Genomic DNA, 22,011 nt, shown 5'->3' with positions numbered 1-22,011 from the left:
ACGTTAGACATTGCTAGCCGATTTTCGTAATTTTTTGGCCGCATCCCTAATTGAAGAGTATTTTTTTCAACGGAACACGTAAGATTAATCTTACGGTCCCATTTTAGATACATAAGCCTCCTTATCTGACCACTTCTTGGTGCATTGTAAAAGGTGAATCCTGACTATACTTTCAAATAGCCTTACGTGCGGTTCCGATGTTAAAACTACTGCAGAATTCGCCAACTCCTTGACTATGAAGTTAGGAATCGTTTACCATTTGTGCACAATATATTTTCGTGTTTCTGAAGAAATGCCCCGCATTTCGCGTATTTTGCACACATGCTTCGCGATGAACGTAAATAATTATAGATTTGAATGAGTAACTGACGATTTCATATACGATTTTTTATCTAGTTAGTACTACTTACAAGTACCTAGTTAAGAATTGAAACAAATAATTTTGCTTTTGCCGATGTGACCGGTTAGAACAAAATGTGGGTGTGACGAGTTGATCCTGAATCAACAAACACGAAATGACTATGGACAAATATCTATTTAAAAAATAATAAATAAATCCACGAGCCAGCGTAAAATAAATAGCTAAATATTGGCTAATATCAATAAAAAAAATTACAGCTAGGATAATATTTACGTTTATTGATTTATGATTTCATTTTTATACAGGACTGTGAACAGCAAAATAAGGTACAAAATTGTTGGTTATTTCAATTTTTAAATATGTACTTATGACAGCATAAAGCTAGCTATCATTATTAAGTATTTTATTATTAATACATGTAGCCTTCTAAAGTAGAATCTTTCCGGATTTAAAACAAATCATGTTTTCGTATTACTAAAAATTAAAGCAACTATTTAATTTCAAGTACAATAAAACTCAATAATATTGTTTTCAGATAATTCAGAGCAATAACAACGTAAGAAATTAATTTCCCTTTATGTTCGTATTCTTACAAACCCATGCCAATATACTATAGTTATTTATTGTGCAACAAAATATAAAATTAGTTTTTGCAACGATTGCGTATTTTGAGTCCCAAAGAGTGGACAGATTCTATAATAGAATCGCGAGCGCAGCTATTTTAAAACAGTGAGGAATCAAATTTTGCTCACTGTTTTAAGCATCAAAGCACCCTTGTCCGAGCTGCTGAGGTGAAAAAATATTAGATTTTTTAGCTTATGGATTTAAACTCATTTATAATATAATAAGTATTATAAAATGAATATAAAACTAAAATTAACTACGATTAAGATAACTAAACCTAAAAATTTAAAAATACCTATAAAATTTTGCGGCGTTTGCTGAGAGCCTTGTGGAGCCCCCGAGCCCCCCTTCCCTTTAGCTTATTGTTATTGTATTAATGGGGATTGACATAATCGTTTGATATATAACCGAATATTGAGCGCAGTCTGTATAGTTTTTTGATGCACTCCTGTATTAAATGCTCAGCGAACAGCTTTACTTATTTTACTATAACTTAATACAACCAGCAACAGTCCTAACTGTACATTGGAGGATCTTATTACAAAAGGCAGGTCCACCGATGTACAGTTAACAGTGTGGGCGATGATACCTGTACCTATAAAACATAATTACTAAGGATGTACCGACTAGTCGCCGACTAGTCGGGAAAGCCGACTATCCGGCCACATTTGTAGTCGGCGATTAGTCGGCGACTAGTCGGCAAAAATGGCCGATTAGTCGGCACTTTATTAGTCAAAGAAAAACAGAAAAAAAGAAACCAACAGTCAATATTTCAGGATGTGAAAACTTTTGCTTATACATATAATTGACCGTTTGATCGTTAGATATCGTATGGTGGGGGCTGGTGTTTTCCTCTACAGGTCGATCTCACCTGATTCTCGTGTAATTTCATGGCCAAGTTCTATACTTAAAGGACTTTATTATAATTCAGTTTTTTTTTTAATGGTGGAGCCATGGGGAACTATTAATGTTATTGCAAAATTTAGAGACTTATAAACAGGGCACGTTGCTCGTAAAGACGCTGACCACAGGGGATAGGTTCTTAAGTGGCGACTACGTACGAGAAATAGAGCCTAGGAAATACCTCCTACAAGTTGTACCTACTGACGGTCTGCTCAGGATCACAAAATAAAAGAAAGACAGAAATTGAACGAGGATTCTTGTGATAGGTCTTTGAACCTGTAGAGAACACCTTTTAGCCAAGCTAATATATGAATAGCGCGACCAAAAGAGCAAAACTATTGTTTTTCACCTGAACTTATACGAAACTAATGATCTGGCCGACTAGCCGACTAGTCGGCCGACTAATCGGCCATTCGAGCGCCGATTAGTCGGCTAGTCGGCTAGTCGGCCAAATCAATAGTCGGTACATCACTAATAATTACTAAACAAATTAAAATTTACAGGAGCTTGACAGTATAGCTGCGGTAAACATGTTAATTATTATTTCAATCATTAGGTACTAAAATTAATGGAAAAAATTGTTTCAATATACGCTCCGACCGCTCCGTGACCTTGTGCCGAAAGAAACAATATGATAAACAACTATAATGCTTTATGTAATTATGTAATATCATTTCAGGAACTGGAAAATGACATTGAGGTATGTATCATGTATATCAGAAGTACCTAATTGTTTATATAAGTATTTACAATCACGAAGTGCATAATTTGTAATTGAAATTGTATTAAGTAATTACTGTAATTAGTAATTTTTTTTTTTAATATAGGTATTCTAATTTTGTGAAATATTTACAGAGGGCACAGTCAAAAACAACAGTACGTAATAGCAATTTCACTTTAGTAACTAAAATAGAGGTGTATACAAAACGAAACACACAAAAACGAATTATGCGCGCAAAAAATAACTAAATTATTGCAACTTACTTGGAAGCAATATTTTAAGATGTCCTTAACATTGTACGGATCGACGTTTTTTTTTTGACCAAGTGGGAATGCGTTTATGCACGGTCTGTGGGACTCGCCGCTCCTTTCACCTCTCCTGGGGAGAATTTGGCCCTACCCACCAAATCCATTCCGTTTCACCTCTGCCGTTCTGTGAGGGCGCACTGGGAATTGAGATCGACTGGGATGACATTCCACCACTGCCTTCTACGTCATTAGCGACTTTAGCATCCGACTACGGGCCAACTCTGGGCCTGGAGTCTGAGTATGAACAATTTTTAGGGTTCCGTACCCAAAGGGTAAAACGGGACCCTATTACTAAGACTTCGCTGTCCGTCCGTCCGTCCGTCCGTCTGTCACCAGGCTGTATCCCACGAACCGTGATAGCTAGACAGTTGAAATTTTCATAGATGATGTATTTCTGTTGCCGCTATAACAACAAATACTAAAAACAGAATAAAATAAAGATTTAAATGGGGCTCCCATACAACAAACGTGATTTTTGACCAAAGTTAAGCAACGTCGGGAGTGGTCAGTACTTGGATGGGTGACCGTTTTTTTTGCTTTTTTTTTTTGCATTGTGGTACGGAACCCTTCTTGCGCTAGTCCGACTCGCACTTGCCCGGTTTTTTCTTGTAGTCTCCACCTCACGTCCATACATTAGGGGTATACGAAGACGCGAGACTGACGCATGAATTTAAATATAATGCTAATTTTGTCAAATTCCTTGCCCAATTGCGATTATCGTTCCCTACCAAAATAATGAGAGTCGTGATAACGGTTTGGTGATATCGTTCTGCGACGTTAGACTGGCCTGAGGCGAGTAACTGACTTGAATGTGAGGGAGGTCTTTTTGTGATGATATTGTTATATTTTCCATCTATAAAATAAATTACATTAATTTATTTTACTCAATTATTATTAACATATCCTAATCCTGAATAATGTATTTTCCCACAGGACATAAGATCCAAATTAAAGGTAAATTCTAAACTAAGGTAAAAAACACAAAGTAGTTTCACAGACGGCATATTTCTTCTTTCTTCTTAAATTGTTTTGTTAATGATTCTTCAAGCCTACATGTATAGAAATTTCCACTATGGAACCAAATGGTAGGCATAGTTCTGTTTTAGTAACTTTGTTTGTCGGTCCAATATTTCCTTGTCTAATTACTTTTTTATTTTGAATAGGAGAAACCAATATAGACAAGGAGAGCTCCTTTGTTTATGAAAACTTCTATGAATAAACTCTTTAATGTCGTTAAAAGTTACTTAGTTCGTTACACAATGTAATAAGTATTTTCTTGAAATCCCTGAGTACCACCCATGGACAGGCCATTATGACGCTTACAGTTAGTCTTCACCTTTGTGAATACTTGAATTTCATGCCTAAATGCAGAATAGTATAACAGTTTCGTGATTAAAGTAAAGCATACCATTAATTGCATTATTTAAAGGGATACGACCTAGCAGGGAGGATGTGGAAGATAATTAAACACCCTTTGTTGATCTTCTTTATATTCTTTTCATAAATTTTAGCTACGTTATACTAATATTCAGATAGCCTTGGTGGCTGCCTCTTCTGGGAGTGTTTGGCAAATGCCTCATCGCCAATGCCGGTGTCTTTGGTAGCTAAAGCATCGATGGCGTGAAATGCTTGTGTTCTATAGTAAAATGCCTGTGCATAATTGACACGTGATGGAAATTCCTATTTGAGGTTTTCAAAAATATCTTCTAAACATGTGAAGGAGTTGAAGTTTGCTTTGTAAAATTGCAGTGACGGTCCACTCAGATAGGCTCCTGTGTTTGCGTTGGCGCTAAATTTACATTTATCTTTATGCAGTTGATTTCTTTAAGCCAAATGGGAGAGTTTTGAAATAATACATACCTTATTGGGTTGGCCAATAAAACTTATTTTTTCTTTTCCTTTTCCAAGTCGTAACTACCAATACATAACCTAAAATCAAGTCTAATTCAGCGAAGTAACGCGCTCCTTATAGGCATGCGAATAGATCATCAATTTTCGGTTTAGGATAAGCGTCTGCTTTTATTTTCTTATTTAGAGCTCTGAAATGATGCAGAAACGTGGTTTTCCATCCGATTTTTCGACAATGACGACTGGCGAAGAGTAAGTATGGCCTCTGTGAACGTTCAATGATGTAATTTTTTAACATTTCTTGTACTTGCTCTACGATTAACTCTTTTTGTTTCGCTAGGAAGTAGGATAAGTTCTATAGGATAGTTTATGTACCAGGATTTCATCCGTAGTTGAAATATCGAATAAATACCCGTTGTATGCTCCTACTCGTAGGTTTGATGCATATTTAATACGCAAATCCGTCTTCATAGTTGTTAAGCACACTTATAAGCTGCATTACTTATAATAAGCTTAAGCATATTGTAGCAGGGATATTTCAAATTATATACGAGTATAAATGATTGAATTACAGCAACCATCGAGCGTTAGAATGGTATGTAAGGAATTTATACATATTCATATTCGAATTAACACAAATATAAATGTATATTTAAAATTCATCTAATAACGTTGTTCATATTTCCTTATACAATAGGGTTACGAGTATTTTAGAAGATAATAATAACATCCTGAGGTAAGAATTAATTCCATATACATTTGAAATAATTAAATCAAATTGAATTATAATAGTCTTACTAAAACTAGCATTATTCAAGTTATGTATTCTTAAAAACACGCAAATTAAAACGTACATTACGTTTAAAATATAAATCGAATTCGTTAATTTTGAAGTTTCTGAGAATGACATTTCTTGGAAATTTATCAAGGTATGTACTCGTACAGTTAAAACATAGGTGTAACATTACATTTACTAAGCGTATTATTTTCTGTTTTTTCAGGGTTGAGTTATCAGATAATCGTACTGCGAATTAAATACTGCAATATGTCCGAATTAAACGTTGAGGTTATTTCTGTCTTTTTCTTAATATGTATAATGCTATAATAATATTAAAACCAATTTCATAATTATTTCAAAAATAAATGTTTTATATTTCTACTAGGTAACTATAATCACCATCTCCGTCCTCACATTCGGAATTACGATATCATATCAATAACTTTATGATGACCAATACCATGTGATCTTAAAAGGCGGTCCGAATAGGCATTATGAATATTGAAATGTTCGTTGATCTAGGAGAGTAAGGGATTTGTTTGTCAATTATTTTGATATTGCGAGTTAAAATATTGAAGTATGAGATTATGTCGATAGTAGGAAGGGGCAGGGGGAAAAGTTGATGACATGCATAGCTCGTTTTGGAAAAGCTTGGCTCCAGACCTATTGCGCAAAAGGAATAACGGCGCGATTCGAGAAATGATTGAGAGATTCACTAGATATGAAATAGTAAAGATATGTGACGTTCCACGGCAAAATGTACCCTTGCCCCGGCTGAATATTGGAGCGGCGTTAATAATAGCGTAAGCGCCAGCCGACATAAGGTACCTTTTGCCATGGAACGTCATATATCTTTACTATTTCATATCTAGTGAATCTCTAAATCATTTCCCGAATCGCGACGTCAGTTAGGTGTTTTAAGTCAAGATAACAGTTTTCCAGTCTCCTCCTAGGGTCCCATCGTCGAAATATCAGGTGTTAAATTTTGACTTTAGGTCTGAAATGATTGGATGTATGACGAGGCTGAAAATGGCTGGTCCCACAGGGTCACCCTGATGAGTTTTTTTTTATGTCCTGGAAAAGTATATGGGCGTCGCTGCTCCATGGCCCTAGGGTCTCCACCGCAATTACCGCAAATATGTGGTGGCGGTTTAGGGCTTTAATAATGACCCTTCGAAAATTCTGGGTACGTTACAGCTGCAATCAACTATGCCTTTCTCTTTTTCAAAATAATTTGACAGAATTTCAGCTCTTAATCTCAAAACATCTACTGAAACATTTTCGTCAGAAACGGCTTAACTAGCTTAGCAAATGATGAATCTTACGTGTCTAGTAATGCTTTAACACTGGTGTAGTTTTTATGCCAATCGCGAATGTTTGTAGCACTGCATCAAGGGCACAAGTATTTTGCAGTTAAAAACCTTTATATTTGTAGGTACGTCTAATATTACCGCTGGGTAATAAATGAAGGAAGTACGTACAGTCGACGTCAAAAATATGTTTACACTTTTGCACCTTACTCCTTTGTAATAAGGCGAAAAATGTAAACATATCTTTGACGTCGACTGTACACCAAGTAATGGATGACTTTCGAATATGGACAATGGACAACGTATTCTATATTTTTTTACCGTTTTTAGGTACTGCGATTTTTACATTTAATTACGGCGCTAATCAAGTAAATGACAAACTAAAAAAACTCTATGCATAATTTAATAGAAAAATGGCGTGCCGATGAAGTTCCTGGTCTTGCCAATAAATAAAAAATCGAGGTTAGGTCGAGAGATTATTTCAAAATTTGGGTTGGGTCGACTAGTACTTTTTGGAATACAAATAAGCAATTAGTGTTCACGCCACTTGACCACTTGCTCTTCTTGGCATTATGGAAAGCTGCTTGTCGTTTGGGACTTTTTCTTGACACCCCTTCAGACTTTCAATATACTTCTCGTACCTTTGTCATGACACTCCTGGTGATTAGAATACACAGTGTGCGTTTATTGTTAACGTTATTTAATATCATGCCTCCCGCCATACCGTAAAAGTTTCATATATTATTTGTATCTTAGTCAGCCAGTCAATCGATCGGTCAGTGACTTTATGTGACTGAATGAATAATTTTATACTGTCTGGTCAAAGGGCCCAGTAGTGTTGTTACATTTAATCTTGGGATGTAGTTACATCTCTCATTTTTCGCAACGTTGATCACCTCGTTTAGCAATGAGCGCCTGCAAGATTTTGCATAGTAAAGAAAGCGTATGCGTTGCTATTTGATTTAAGCAGGCGTTTGCATTCGTACTAAATATAAATAAGTACAAAATAATTCTACTTATAATAAAGTGTGGTAAGATATATATTTTATTTTGCTAATATATCACTCGATAAATAGAGATTTGACAAAATAACAAGCCTAAAGTGTTTTATTTTGTAAATTTTTTCAATAAAATATAATTTAGGAATAGGAATGTAATTGTTGATCAAATAACTAATATGTGACGTTATCTATGAAAATGGACCTTATTGTCGATGGCGCTTACGCCATTGTTAACGAAGCTCCCATATGAATACTATACCGCGCGACGCTCTGTGGCGTAAGCGCCATCGACAATAAGATCCCTTTTCATAGATAATGCCCCATATTACAATAAACGGAAATAAATAATCGGGTCCGTAGTTTTGGAAATAACGAGGAACACATCCGTACTAGTTTAAAGTAAGTATTAAGAGGAGATGTCTATACGAAAATCGTGGTTTACTGTCATTAGGTACAAATGGAAAATCATCCACTTGAAATTACTAGAATGAAGTTTTTTTTTTTAGATAGACATATAGTAGTAGACCCTATAATGGACGTGGAACCAGTAATGGGACAAAAAACCACAATTCCTCTAAAATAAGTATCTAAAAGTAGTTTATAAACATTGGATATATTTTTATCATAAGTAAGAGTCCTAGAGCTGTTTATGTTTGAATTTTTATTACATTCGGTTATTTTTTAAGAAATGTGCGTCAACCCAAAATTTGTCGTGCCACTGAAAAAAAATATCACTAAGAATTCTTAACAACTTCGCTAAGAGAGGTGAGTTAATTTATTAAATTTTAATTAATTAATACTTGATGAAAACTAGAATGTGTTTTGTTAATTGCATTTACCATGAGATAAGGTATACAACACACTATGTTGTGACTCCATTGATGTAAAAAGAATAGTGGTATTTGGCCCAATCCCATTATAGGAGCTGTAAAACTGCATACCTCCTATGATGGGACAATTGACATAATGATGCTTGCATTGCCATAATTTCATGTTTAAACAATACAGAAGTAAAATGTAGTTACGAAATTTGTCAACCAGGAGGTATTCTCGGACTTTGGATAAATTAATATCGTTTTCCAAACTTTTATTTAACTTGCCCTGTTAGTTAGTGTAGGTCAAACCTTGGTAGCTGAATTTGAACCCGTTTTCGATTTCCGATTCAGTTGAAATTTTGTGTAAGTACGTAATTAAGTATGCAAATCGGATGATAATGCAATATTATGATAACATGGACCTGATCTGATGATGGAGACAGGAGGTGGCCATGGAAACTTTATCGCAAGAAACCCTATCTAATTGTGTGTGGGTATATTAGAATTGTCTCGATGGATCTAATACAATAATAATTGTCTGTGGAAAGAAAAATACATTCAGCGATAAAAGCTTATACCAAACGTTGATTTTTTGTCATAACTTATTCCCCATTTCAATATTTTATACTGATAAAGCAATGTCCATCATAGGGGGCTCATTACTGGATCCACGTCCATTACCGGGGGCCCATTACTGGAGCTTCGGTGTCCATGATTGGAGAAAAAAACCATAGTTTTAATTTGTTAAGTATGTGGAAACTCATTGCAGTATCTTTGATACAACACGCCTAAAACATGAAAGACGGATAGGACTTTCATCTTTTAACACGCTAAGCGGTAGACCATTTACATGTATAAGGCAAATATCATAAATACTCCAAATTTCCTCTTAAATGTCCCATGACTGGTGCTGTTACTATACAGTTTTATTGATAAGGTAGATACAAATATTAAAAATGAAAATAAACTAACTTATCTATAAAAAAAACTAAATTAAAACTAAAAACGAATACTAAATAAAATAAGATAAAATTAAAATATATCTAAGTAATCGGGCCCCTTTGGTGAAGTTGGATCAAAAGTAATAGTGTCCAAAGTGAATCTTGCCAAAATGTAATTGTGCTAAAAACATTTGAAGTGGAACCAACAACCGTAGACATTCGTGCTTGGATACCTACACCAATCGAACAGCGTTCATGATTGCAATTTCGTAATCGCATCTGAAATTCCAGATATTCACTTGCTTCGTTTTTCAGCAATTCGAAAAATCGCACGAAAGTAGTTTCGCATTTATTGAGAAGTAATGCGTAAACTGTAGAGATTGTGTTGACGGTTCTGTTGTTAGAACCTAAATCATTGTAGGCTGAATACCTGAGAAAACGGAGGAGGAGGAGACACAGCTTTATAATATATTCCATCAGCATAGTAAAAGCTATATGTTTGGTCTTTGATAACTTTTAAGTAATCCCGTGTTAAATTCGAACAAAATATTAAATTTTTCTCATCGGTCCCGTAATTGCACACCAAAACATTTTCAGCCAAACTCATCGGAATGTATACCTACTTCCGACACCTTTGAGAACTTTAATTTTGGAGTTTTTAAAACTCGTTTCCTTAGTTTAATAAGTCCACTCTGAACATCTTTAAAACGCCGTGCTACGTTCAGGTTGTTGTCGCTTAAATTATAAAAATTTAAGCAACTTCAAAGCATTCTTCGACAGACGACAAATTATTCTTAATTTTTTCTTTGCAGTTGGACATAGCTATAAACGTTAAATTTTATCATAATGTTGTTCACATGTGTGTATACTGCGTCGTAGCACTTTATTTACGCTATTCACAGTTATCGTTGCAGTGCAATCACTTCTGTTCACGAATCTCCATAGTTTTTTTTACCGTTTGTATTATTTTGATTGTAACGGTACCTACCCATTTTCAGGTAGCGTACCGTTTATTAGTATTATAATATCGAGAAGCGTTTATTTTTGGAAAAAGTCATTGTAATATTTTCTGCAAAGCATTAAAAAATATTATCTAGTACTTTTTTAAACTTAAGTTAAAACATTTTTTTGTCAGTCACACAATAATACCTACTGACGATATAATTATGTGTTATTAGCATAGATATAGTTATTTGTGAACTTTATCCATAACAGATTTTTGGTTGCATATTATCAACTCAACCTTTCCGTCTGATCACTAAATATCTTTAGTGTTGCGTTTTTTTTTATATTGAGGGCTCCACCTTGTGTTTGCCTTACTACTTATACGGTCATATCTTCTTTTTTGAGTGTATTTAAAACAAAACAATTTCATTTTTCGCCGCGAATACACATTTTTGCTTGTATGGCTTTTTGTATTGTATGAAGGTATATAATCATTCACCATCCATTATGCTGGTTCTGACACGCACTTGGTTGCTCTTTTTTTTAACTTTTCCACAAGCACTTAAATCTCCAAAAGATTTCTTCTTCGTTATTTACATACTTGTTCCCATGACGTTATCTGTTAACGTCCCATCATGAACATTGCAGTGCGTAACCTCATACGCTTTTGAGGCTGTTATTCTAACATATTTTTCTCCAGAGTGACAGTCCAGAGTGAGTATAAAAGGTTGAAATGGCTTTGCTTCAAATCATTAACTCGCGAACAAACAATTTTTCTAAATTGAATGAAAAGGTTGTCAATGTAGCGTATTTGATTTTTTCAATAGTATTCAATGCTAGTGGTTAATGCATCTTCGCTGCGCCGGTGTCGCCAAGCTCGTTACGTTACGTACTATTCTCTTCCAGGAGCAGTCGCTTGCAAGAGGATGGAGGAATCAGGGTTTAAAGGAAGGAAGGAAGATAAGGAGGATAGCAAATAAAGAAAATCAGGAACAGGGGAGCTTAGGGCCGCATTCAATATAGTTAGGTTTAGAGAATTTCGATTCAAGGAAATACTTAAGTTAGTTTCAAATTCTAGAACACAGAGAGGAGCCCTTGTTGGTCCTTGGTCCCTATGGCTGTTTTCTGTATTCTTTGTTCGTTCTGTTATGTCTTTCTCTTTGATTCTCAGCCTCCATTCCTGATGTTATATTGCCACAAAAAAACTCGAAAAAAATCTTTGACGTAATCTAAGATATGGAAAAACTTTATTTGTAGAGAGAGAGAGAGAGGTAGAAATGTTACTTGGGAAAAGCTAAGAAAGTGAATAAAGTAAGTCAGTTAGTAGAAGTAAGAAGGGGGGCAGCTCGTAAGAGTCGTAAGTATGAGGATTAGATGAGTGGTCGAGTCATATGACGGAAGAATGGAAATGGAAGAAGTTCCTAAACTTCCCTGAATTCATACGTCGTCTGTCCCAGTAGATCAGTCATACATTTTCAAGCAACGGTATATGGTTGTATGGTCGCACACTCTTAAGAAGTACTCGCTATGATCTAGCCTGACCTAGGCTTATTTTTAGAAGGGATCAGCCGCTCCTTAAGAAAGTGTGATAGAATGGAAACGACCTTAGAGCTTTTTCAATGACTTGATTCCCAGTCGGTTTAGACCAAACGTTGCCAAATCGTTAATAGTGCTGTGGCGGAATATAATATTCGGCCGGCGCTTCTTGAAAATGAGAGACTATGGCGGCCCAACTGGTCCACATCCTTGCCGCAGATGCACGTATGAGGAATACATATTCTGGACCCAAGCCTCAAGCATATTGCTATCCTTAAGCTACTTGGGGCCAGAACAGTGCCGAACTGTCTAAATGGGAGAGCTTTAAACCAGTGGCCTGGCTCGGGGGCAGAAACTGCCAGAATGCGAGCACGTTCATTATCGTCCGGGTTACTAGATACTGTAGGAATATTCAACAATTTTTTGCGTAGGTTTTTGGTCTTTCGTGGGATTCTTTCCCGATCGTCTGTTGGTAGTGGAAAAAGCAACCGCTAATTTTAATTAGCGCTGGGATAAATGTCTCTTACTGCACTTATTTGAGTTCCGGAGCTGTTAAAATTGTGACCCGTTTTGCTGTCGACAACTCTGCTCGTCGTCTAAGGTTATCTTTTAGCCTGCCAAGAGCAAAATGATTCAGTTTTACAGTTTCAAATGCTGCAACAACTCGCTGACGGAGTATTTCGATAGTGTTGGCCTCTTGTTCGTAGACCAATCTTTTAATTTTATTGAATCACCGCCCTTTAAATGTAATAAGGAGTGGCGCCTCTTGTTGCATATTTGGCAAGATGTGGTGTTTTTGCAGTGATTTACCAAATTATTGCTACCTAGACAATTAAAACATAACCTTTGAGTTCGGACAAAGTTATCCTTGTTGTCAAGATGACTGATAATAAATTCCTTACAACTTAAAAGGTGATCTTGTTTGCATAAAGCACAAGTTGTCTGAGCGACATGTAACATGTTAATCGGGTTTGGTTTTTTATTTGATTACTGTGATTACCGAACTTTATTAGACTCCTTATCCATTGAAATGTTTTTTTTTTGCAACAACCCTTTGACTATTCTCCAGATATTTTCAATAAGATTAAATTGGGGATGATATGGGGTTACCGAAGTGCCGTACGTCCGTATTGGCTTAAAAAAATATCAATTTGGTAATTCAAAAATGAAATGTCTATTCGAACACTTCACTCACACGTGTGAGCTACAGGGGCTTTTAGTATACCTACATACTATAGTTACATTAATTTTAGGCCTACTAAATATGCAATCCTGCGCGTACTTAAGTGACTTTGGGACAGAAACAACTCCAAGTGAATGACACATATACCTACATATATGTAATTATATTCGTGATATGGATTCGCTCTTTTATCTTGTTTGCTTGATGAAAGTAAGAAAACAGAACTGTTTTTTTCATTGTAATTAATCTTTTTTTATAAAATCGGCAGCTTCGATCTAAGTATTTATTTTTATTACATAAATGCTTAAATATTAAAACAATTCGTTATGTACCTATATAATAGGTCACACGACGCTAGCAATTCCCGGGAAGTTATTATAATCCGCTATATGACGAAGGGGTAAATTGTAGGTATTCAAACAAACTATACTATAGAAAATAAATGTATTAGTCCGGTACTATCAGCTAGAATCGGACCAAGAAAAGTCTGCAGCGGATTTGATAGCCAACGATTGTCATTCATCCAATTTTCATTCACTTTTGCGTACTCCGTGTTCTTTGGTCTTATACAAGCGATGCTCTTTTGGTTTACACGTTAATTCACCCGGCGGGCAGCCCGCTCGATCCCGCTCGCGCTCTCGCCGGCGTCCCCTCCCTGGCGGAGGCTTACCTGAGCGCTGCGCGTGAGCCTCTCTTGAGATGCCTAGATTAAGCAGGTAACAGAGGCGTCATAAGGACCCCTATTCGACAAGCGACGTTTGACGTATCGTGTTGATCTCCCGTTGATGTGGGAAAAATCATAAGTTCTCGAATACGTACAATGTCAAAATTTGACATTAACAATCCACAGTTAGGGTGACAAGCAAACTAAACCGAACCACTCTTAGTTTAGAGTAGAGTTTTGGTTGTACCAAATGATATTATACACCGTTGATGGAATCAACACTCAGTATGCAATAAAATCAACTGTTGATTTGACGTGGATGCGAAATCTGACAGTTGTACATGTCGAATTTGGCCCCAGTATTACAAGATCACAGAATGTAACATAGATTTTTGAACTTATATAATTTAAGTGAATGCATAGTAGTAGAGTAGTGGTATTATTAAAATAACGTCATGTTTGCTATTAGGTATGTGATTAATTACTGTTTGCAATTGTATTACAACGTTGAGATAAGCAACTGCGCTACTAAGTAGGTATTAGAAAAAACTGTGGTTGAGTGCTCAGAAATAATAGAACAGAAAAATAAGTAATGCTTGACCAGGAATTATCACGCGCCATGTTGAGGAATTTCATTGGAACTAATTTTTTCATACTATACTGAACTGTCCACCCTATACATTAGAATGACAGCGCCCTCTTGACAATGATCATAGTATGTTGCTGGTTAGGCTTTAAGTACCTACCAATTATATAAAAAAACAATATTAACCATACTTACATAATAAACATGGCTAGTAAGAATTTTTATGTTTATTTTATGATAGAGTTTTTAGGACAATAAGTACCTAATTACCCAAATTACAAATATTTAAGCTATTTAAGTCATAATTCTGAGGTAATCAGGCATAATAGTACCAAATAAGTTGTATTGGTAGAAGAGATAAATTTTTAAGTAGGTAATCATTTTGTCACTCTACATAATATTTAAGGTAATCAAGCAATCTATATATTTTGTTTTACAAGAACTTTCTTCTAACTATACTGTAAATACTAGAAGTTTTATATGTGTAGGCAGTATGTGACAGTGTCGCATCTGGCGCTACAACTCATGCGGCGCGCGCGCAGGCAGCGTCATTAAAGCTACGCCACCGTGCGGGGCGCGCGTGTACCGCGATGACTGTGCCTGTATAGCATGCCTGTGTGCTTGTGCCTGTGCCTGTGACAATGACTGTGTGTGCGTTTACTGTGCTGCTGGGGACGCTGCTACTCTCCGGTTGCACCGCTGAATTCCAGGAGAGAGGTCTGACCAAAGTTTTCATTTACCTACTCTTAAATGTTAGTGTTAAGTTCAAGCCTGTTGCGAAGAGGCTGTTGAAAACCGTCACGATTAGTAAAGCCAATCCATATACCTACCGATTAAGAAGTTTTTTTCATTAAGGTATTCGAAGAATTCACCGTTATCAGAGTTGTAAAACTGGTTAATATTGGTATGGTTGTTGTTTTTTCGTATATTCGTACCTATCAACATCATGACTGCGTTACTACAACAACTTAAGTTTAGAAGAACACGAACGTTCCAAATGCTCTCAAGAACACTTTATTCTTACCGTAGTTCTCTTCCCATTTCACAATATTCATACAGGAACAATAGGTAAACTCATTCTCATTACGTTTAAAAAAAGTTTAGGCTGTACAGCATTCCAAAGAAAACAACATAATTTGGTTTATAATTTCAGCAACAATCGGGTGAAAAGCTTCAAGAACTACATCAAACTTCATTTGACTCAATTCTTGAACCTTTTCTATCAATTTTATTTTACAAAACAATTGCACTGCTTTCATTCTGCCTATATTCTACCTTCTGCTTTTGGAGGAACCCACGATTGGATGACACAGATGGACAGTCCGACATCAAGATGACCTTATAATTTCAACACTAGGTATAACAACTAACAGTACTTAGATCTGATCTGGGCTATAACCGCGAAAATCGAAGTTCGCAAATTGCGGGGATTTTTCTCTGTCACTCTAATTACGCCTTCGTTGGAGTAAAAGAGAAAGATCCCCGCAATTTGCGAATTACGGTTTTTGCGGTAGCCGCTCTGGATACACCCAAAAATTTAGAACAATTGTTAAAAGCCATTCAAGATCTCAGCTAATTCGGTTGTTCAATGTAAAGAAAACCTTAATTGGTTTAGCGATTAAAATAGTAGTTTGTGTTACAAGGGATCAAAATGATTCCGTCAAGAGCGTGCATTGAATCCTGAACGAAGCGATGGATTCTACAGTAGAATCCCAATTGTAGTTAGGGATTCTAAAGCAGAAACATGAGCGTTATGAGGGATTCAAGTGTTAACGCCCAAGACGAAATAATTTTGATACCGTGTCACACATACTGCTTTTCACATCAACTATGAGGAAATTGTTATGTACCAAAATATGTATTGGCCAAAAAAAATAGTATGCAAGAAAGAAAAAAAGTACAACTTCGATCCCTCCTAGCAGGGAAGACAAGTGCCACTTTGATTCCTCCTAGCGGGGAAGAAAAAGCCCTTTTTCGAATAGGTGATGTGAAAACTATATTTGTTCTTCTTTGTTTTTCAATCTACATCAGCGAATTCTCCGTTTAAGCACCTAATACAAGCTAACCTGTCCTGTGCCTTTGCCGAGCTCTGGACCCCTACTCGACAAGCGACGTTTGACGTATCGTGTTGATCTCCCGTTGATGTGGGAAAAATTATAAGTTCTCGAATACGTACAATGTCAAAATTTTACATTAAAAATCCACAGTTAGGGTGACAAGCAAACCAAACCGAACCACCCTTAGTTTAGAGTGGAGTTTTGGTTGTACCAAATGATATTATCCACCGTTGATGGAATCAACACTCGTATGCGATAAAATCAACTGTTGATTTGACGTGGATGCGAAATCTGACAGTTGTGCATGTCGAATTTGGCCCCAGGGCGTTCAAGCGTATCTGGCGAATAAGTGTCATTTCATATGATGACTTGTTGTTGCTTATCTCAAGAGTACCGTTACCTTATACAGCGCAGACCTAACACTTACGAGAAACCTCACATGGTTGATGAGATATTATGTAGTAGCGCGGTGGTTTCCTACTAGGTTTTCTTTGTTTGAGCCTAAAGTCTTATTCAAGTTTTAAATTAGGTATCAGTGGCGGCGCGTCCATAAAAGCTAATTCCCACCGGCATGCCTGGTTTTGGACGTTTAAGCAGAGTTGTAAAAGAAATATGTAAGCCATATTAGCCCCGGCTTGCCTATGGATATGTTTGACGCGCCGCCACTGTTAGGTATATAATTCAATGTATACATATCCGCCGTACACACACACGCTCCGTAAGCATCAGTCTTTTGAACGCCAAACAGTAAGTTAAACGGAAAGCATGGCATAGGCTACCTTGTCAATCTTCCATAATAATGTATTTATGAATAAGCAAAAACCGTGCGTCGTCTGTCGTCTCAACCTCTCACTCGTACACTTTCCGTGAAGAAAAAATAAACAATATAGCTTGGGCATTGTATTATGGTTGATTCATAAGAGTGAGGTTGGTACCAGTCTGTCAGTATTTTAATGGCTCCTCTACACGATGGGCCAACGCCGGCAACTCCAAGGGACGCAGCCATACGGCAGAATGAGATAGCAATATCACTTGCTCCCTTTAACGCATAAATGCGTCCCTTGGAGTGACCGGCGTTGGCCCATTGTGTAGAGGAGCCATAAAAGACATTTGGCGCCAGCTCTTGTGCCTAATGTTAAAGTCATAGGTAAGTAACTTTTGAAAATGATTAATTTCTTCCCCGCCCAATTAAACGACAGAAATATGCGATGCCTAACGTCTATGGAAAATTAAATAAAACTTAATGAAGATACATTATTCATGTAAAATCCAGTTCTTATATACTTACATCTTTGAGAGATTTATAGCATCGTTACGTTTGAAATGAGCCGTAAAGTCGGAATTAATTGTGTTTTTATTATATAACGGTAATTTTCATTTGCTTCTTGAAGGCTGCTTACTTACCGACAAAATATTCTAAAATTATTTAAGAAGCTTCAATAGGCAACACGTGATGCAAACATCTCCTTCTGCCGCATAAGTGCGTTCTTTAGGTTTGTTGTTTTGACAGTTTACGTTTGCTGTTGACATACATATATGTACATATGTGGACGTAAATAAAGGACCCCGCAGCAAACATAGGGAAAAAGTGGTTTCAGTTAAATCTCACGAAATTTTAGTATGATGTTAATTTGGCTCTCCTGATTATTTTTTTGTATGGGCACAACTCTCTCAGAAGTATACTTTCAGAAATACCTAATCAATTTAATTGTTTTGCACAAAATATGTGTTTGTTAGCCATTTTTACGTAATTCCTCCTCTTGACAGTTGGTGGCTTCACCATATAACGTCAGTAACTGTCAGTGCGTGTCATAACAATACATCGATTTTAGAAAACATGTCGCATAAATAGAAAATTATATAGTTGATTATTTCTGAAAGTATACTTCTGAGAGAGTTGTGCCCATACAAAAAAATAATCAGGAGAGCCAAATTAACATCATACTAAAATTTCGTGTGATTTAACTGATACCACTTTTTCCTTATGTTTGCTGCGGGGTCCTTTAATAGAAGCAAATGGCGCAACCGTGGTAGTGGTGGAAACGGAATTTTAACTAGTCTCGTTTTGTATAGGTACCTAATCCTAAAAATATAAAGTTGTCTAAAGGGATAGGGAGTAGGTTTAAGTACATAAGAAAACAAATCAACAGACGGCACCACGCAAATAATACTTAAGGAGCTTAATAAGCGCCTATAAACTACACTATTTCGGCTTAATATAAAAACATTCATAGTTACACAAAGGTCATACCTGCCTTCTATTGCTCCGATTTTACCTGATAAGCCTTGTCGACTCGTATAAATATTTTCTCACTTTATTTGTGCTGTGTGAATTACTGTCCAAGGATTATTATTACATTACAAAACCGGGCAAGTGCGAGACGGACTCGCGCACGAAGGGTTCCGTACCATAATGCAAAAAAAAAACAAATAAAAGCAAAAATAAAAACGGTCACCCATCCAAGTACTGACCACTCCCGACGTTGCTTAACTTTGGTCAAAAATCACGTTTGTTGTATGGGAGCCCCATTTAAATCTTTATTTTATTCTGTTTTTAGTATTTGTTGCTATAGCGGCAACAGAAATACATCATCTGTGAAAATTTCAACTGTATAGATATCACGGTTCGTGAGATACAGCCTGGTGACACACGGACGGATGGACGGACGGACGGACGGACGGACGGACAGCGAAGTCTTAGTAATAGGGTCCCGTTTTACCCTTTGGGTACGGAACCCTAAAAACGGCACCAAAATGTAGGTACTATACAATGGCGGTCCCACGCTGTTGTACCTTACTCCGTTGTGATAAGGCGGGACATTTGTACATACCTTTGTACCTATCGTGTTGATTACTTGACTCAATTAACGTGTCGTGCTATGTACCTTGCGTTTGAATCGATCCAATGCAAAACGGCGTATGTCCAACCGATTTTTGCCTAAATACAGTACAGTCAACTGTAAAAATATGGGTGTAGCCAACTTATTCCAAAATATGTCCCATAGTTCATTGTCAAAATATTGTGTTAATGATTAATTTTAATGTACTTACTAACATCTAGCTGTAATGTATTATGGTGCTAACAATATTGTATGGAATTTTTATATTCTGAAATAAAGATATTTTATTTTATTTATTTATTTAATTCGCTGACATAAGAGCTACGGGATATATTTTAGAGATGATTTATGCACACATATTTTTACAGTTTAGGTACATACATATATTTCATTGTCCCTTAGAACAGATCTCACAAAAGAGAAGAAAGACAGTGACGACCAAAGTGGCCAAATACATGGCAAAATTTTATAAAAAATATTTGATTTGTAATTTTTATTATTTTTTCTACCGCAAATGATGCTTAAATCGCAGTTATTTGAATCTTTAATATAATTTGTTTGCTATGACCCCATACTTACTCAAAAGCTTTCCTTCTTAAATTGCCACACAAAAACTTTTGTCACTAAGTTATTCATTCAATCTGTATTCTTCATTTAATAATGGTTCTATTTTTAAGACTTTGTGACCGCAAAATATTTATTGAAATGTAGAAAATATTCCTTACGTGGACCAAACCGCAAACAACGATTAACAAAGTGACACACTCCTGGTACGTCTAGAAATACTAAAGAATGACGTAATGTAAAAATATAAACAAGGGCTTGTAAAGTTCAGTAGGTCGAGTATTGTTTGAATTAGTGACCGTCTTTGTATGTTTTTCCTTATTTTACTGTATTTATAAGTCATGTATAAATTGAGTATATGCGGAAAAATGTGCTACGAGTCGGGTATATATTCGTTTTCATCTAATTTTGTCTATAAGTAATCAATAATAAGTGTATTTGTGATAAGATCCATTTCGAGTGCATTTTCAATGTCAAAACAAGTTGTAAATTGAAATTACTTCATACAGAGCGACTGATGCTTACAAAATACCTAAACAAGTACCTAGTACTTAACTAAGTAGGTACTACGTCAGAGCAAATTAAGTAGGGTCTAAACATTAGTTTCGAATTGCATCCGAAGTGTTTCAGAGACTCAGGATGTATTGCTTTTTCTCACAGCGGGTGCATCCACTTACGCTCAATGGCACTCGGGGCGGGTATTGTCGTTGTTTGCCGAGCGCATTCAATCCCAACGCCTCAGTAGATCCAGTTAAACTTTAGTCTCAGGATCCGTAGTAAGTAAGCGCTGTCGAAGGGGCTATTATTCTGGTCCTTTATGCTCGCTCGAACTCGCCAAGCGATGGAAACAACATTGTACGGGATGTGTGGCGTATCTGTTTTTTACCAACTATACTCAATTTCGCTTCCGTCTGATTCAGCGTGGCGGAAGAGGCATCTCTATGTTCCAAATGTTAAGGGGTTGATTTTGTATAGTAATTGGTGTATTTTTTTAACCACACCTGGATTGCTTGGGATATACGACAAGGATGTATCTAATCGTATATTTGGATCTCTTGTATTTTTATTTACTTATTTTTTTAACATTATTATTATTATACCTATTGTAAGTCGGCGAACTTCAGTGAAAGACTCAGAATCATTAACAACTTTTATTTACATACATTACATTTATTGAGACTATTAATGCAATGCGGATCTCACATGTTACAATTCCAGATAACATAATTTTGGCAACCAAGTGTGTCGTCTGCAACGACGGTAGCGTACGCTGTTGCTGTATATTATAATGTGAATAAAACGAGACCACAAAGTCCAAAAAGTTTTTTTTATGAAATACTGTCTCTTTATTTATTAACAATATAGTAATCATTTTACATTAAGAAACATTGGAATTAAAAAAAATAGTTTTTATTATCTTTAAAAAATAGAATTTTAAATAAAGAATATTGTATTGTACGAGTATGACAACTATAACCGCAATACTTCGCAAACGAAGAAGCTTGTATCTCCACAAAATATGATTGAGCTGCTAGGCTGCTAGACGACAAATGGGATGTCACGTTTTATCGGTGTGAAGTTAGCGGCCAAATTTGTATCATTTAGTTTAGTGAATAGTGTCACTCTTTTACTCTCATTTCTGACTTTTGTATTGCGTTTATTAACAAAAAAAAAATCGCACAGCTTCAAAAGATTTCTTACGGATTTCTAGCCGGTAGTTCAAGCTGCGTACAACCAAGTACTTTTCTGATTTCTATCCAATTATATCTATAAACAGGCATTGCGGAGTCTTGCTCGCCGCCTTCGGACTTCGGACGCGTTTCTAGTTTCTACCCTAACCGGGCATGTAGCTTGACTGGTACACAAACTAGAAACGCAAAAATTTCCCTATACCACATAATAAATAATAGTACTAGGTACAGAAGACTCACTCTTTAACAAAGCGCGTCTGTTACGATCAGGACAGATATGGCCGCTAGGTGGCGACAGCGCCACGCGCGGCTTATGGCTAGCCAAAATTGGTATG

At 36.3% G+C, this 22,011-nt stretch overlaps 1 protein-coding gene and 1 long non-coding RNA gene across 2 annotated transcripts in view; both read left to right on the top strand.

Moving 5' to 3' along the window:
* The first annotated feature begins 2,391 nt into the window (after positions 1 to 2,391).
* LOC134678655 (uncharacterized) lies at positions 2,392 to 5,361 on the top strand. Its single transcript, XR_010100222.1, has 5 exons — positions 2,392 to 2,412; positions 2,568 to 2,588; positions 2,744 to 2,764; positions 3,851 to 3,871; positions 5,340 to 5,361. It is a non-coding gene; the product is annotated as an uncharacterized LOC134678655 (long non-coding RNA).
* A 9,715-nt stretch (positions 5,362 to 15,076) lies between these two features.
* The window catches only part of LOC134678723 (epidermal growth factor receptor), a 123,752-nt gene continuing 116,817 nt past the window's right edge, over positions 15,077 to 22,011 (top strand). The window contains exon 1 of the mRNA XM_063537389.1: positions 15,077 to 15,241. Coding sequence (XP_063393459.1) covers positions 15,166 to 15,241 — 76 coding nt within the window. The 5' untranslated portion in view covers positions 15,077 to 15,165. The remainder of the gene's footprint in view (positions 15,242 to 22,011) is intronic.

The sequence above is a fragment of the Cydia fagiglandana genome, chromosome Z (assembly GCF_963556715.1).
Source record: "Cydia fagiglandana chromosome Z, ilCydFagi1.1, whole genome shotgun sequence".
NCBI classification, from domain to species: domain Eukaryota; kingdom Metazoa; phylum Arthropoda; class Insecta; order Lepidoptera; family Tortricidae; genus Cydia; species Cydia fagiglandana.
This window is presented reverse-complemented; position numbering and strand designations above follow the sequence as displayed.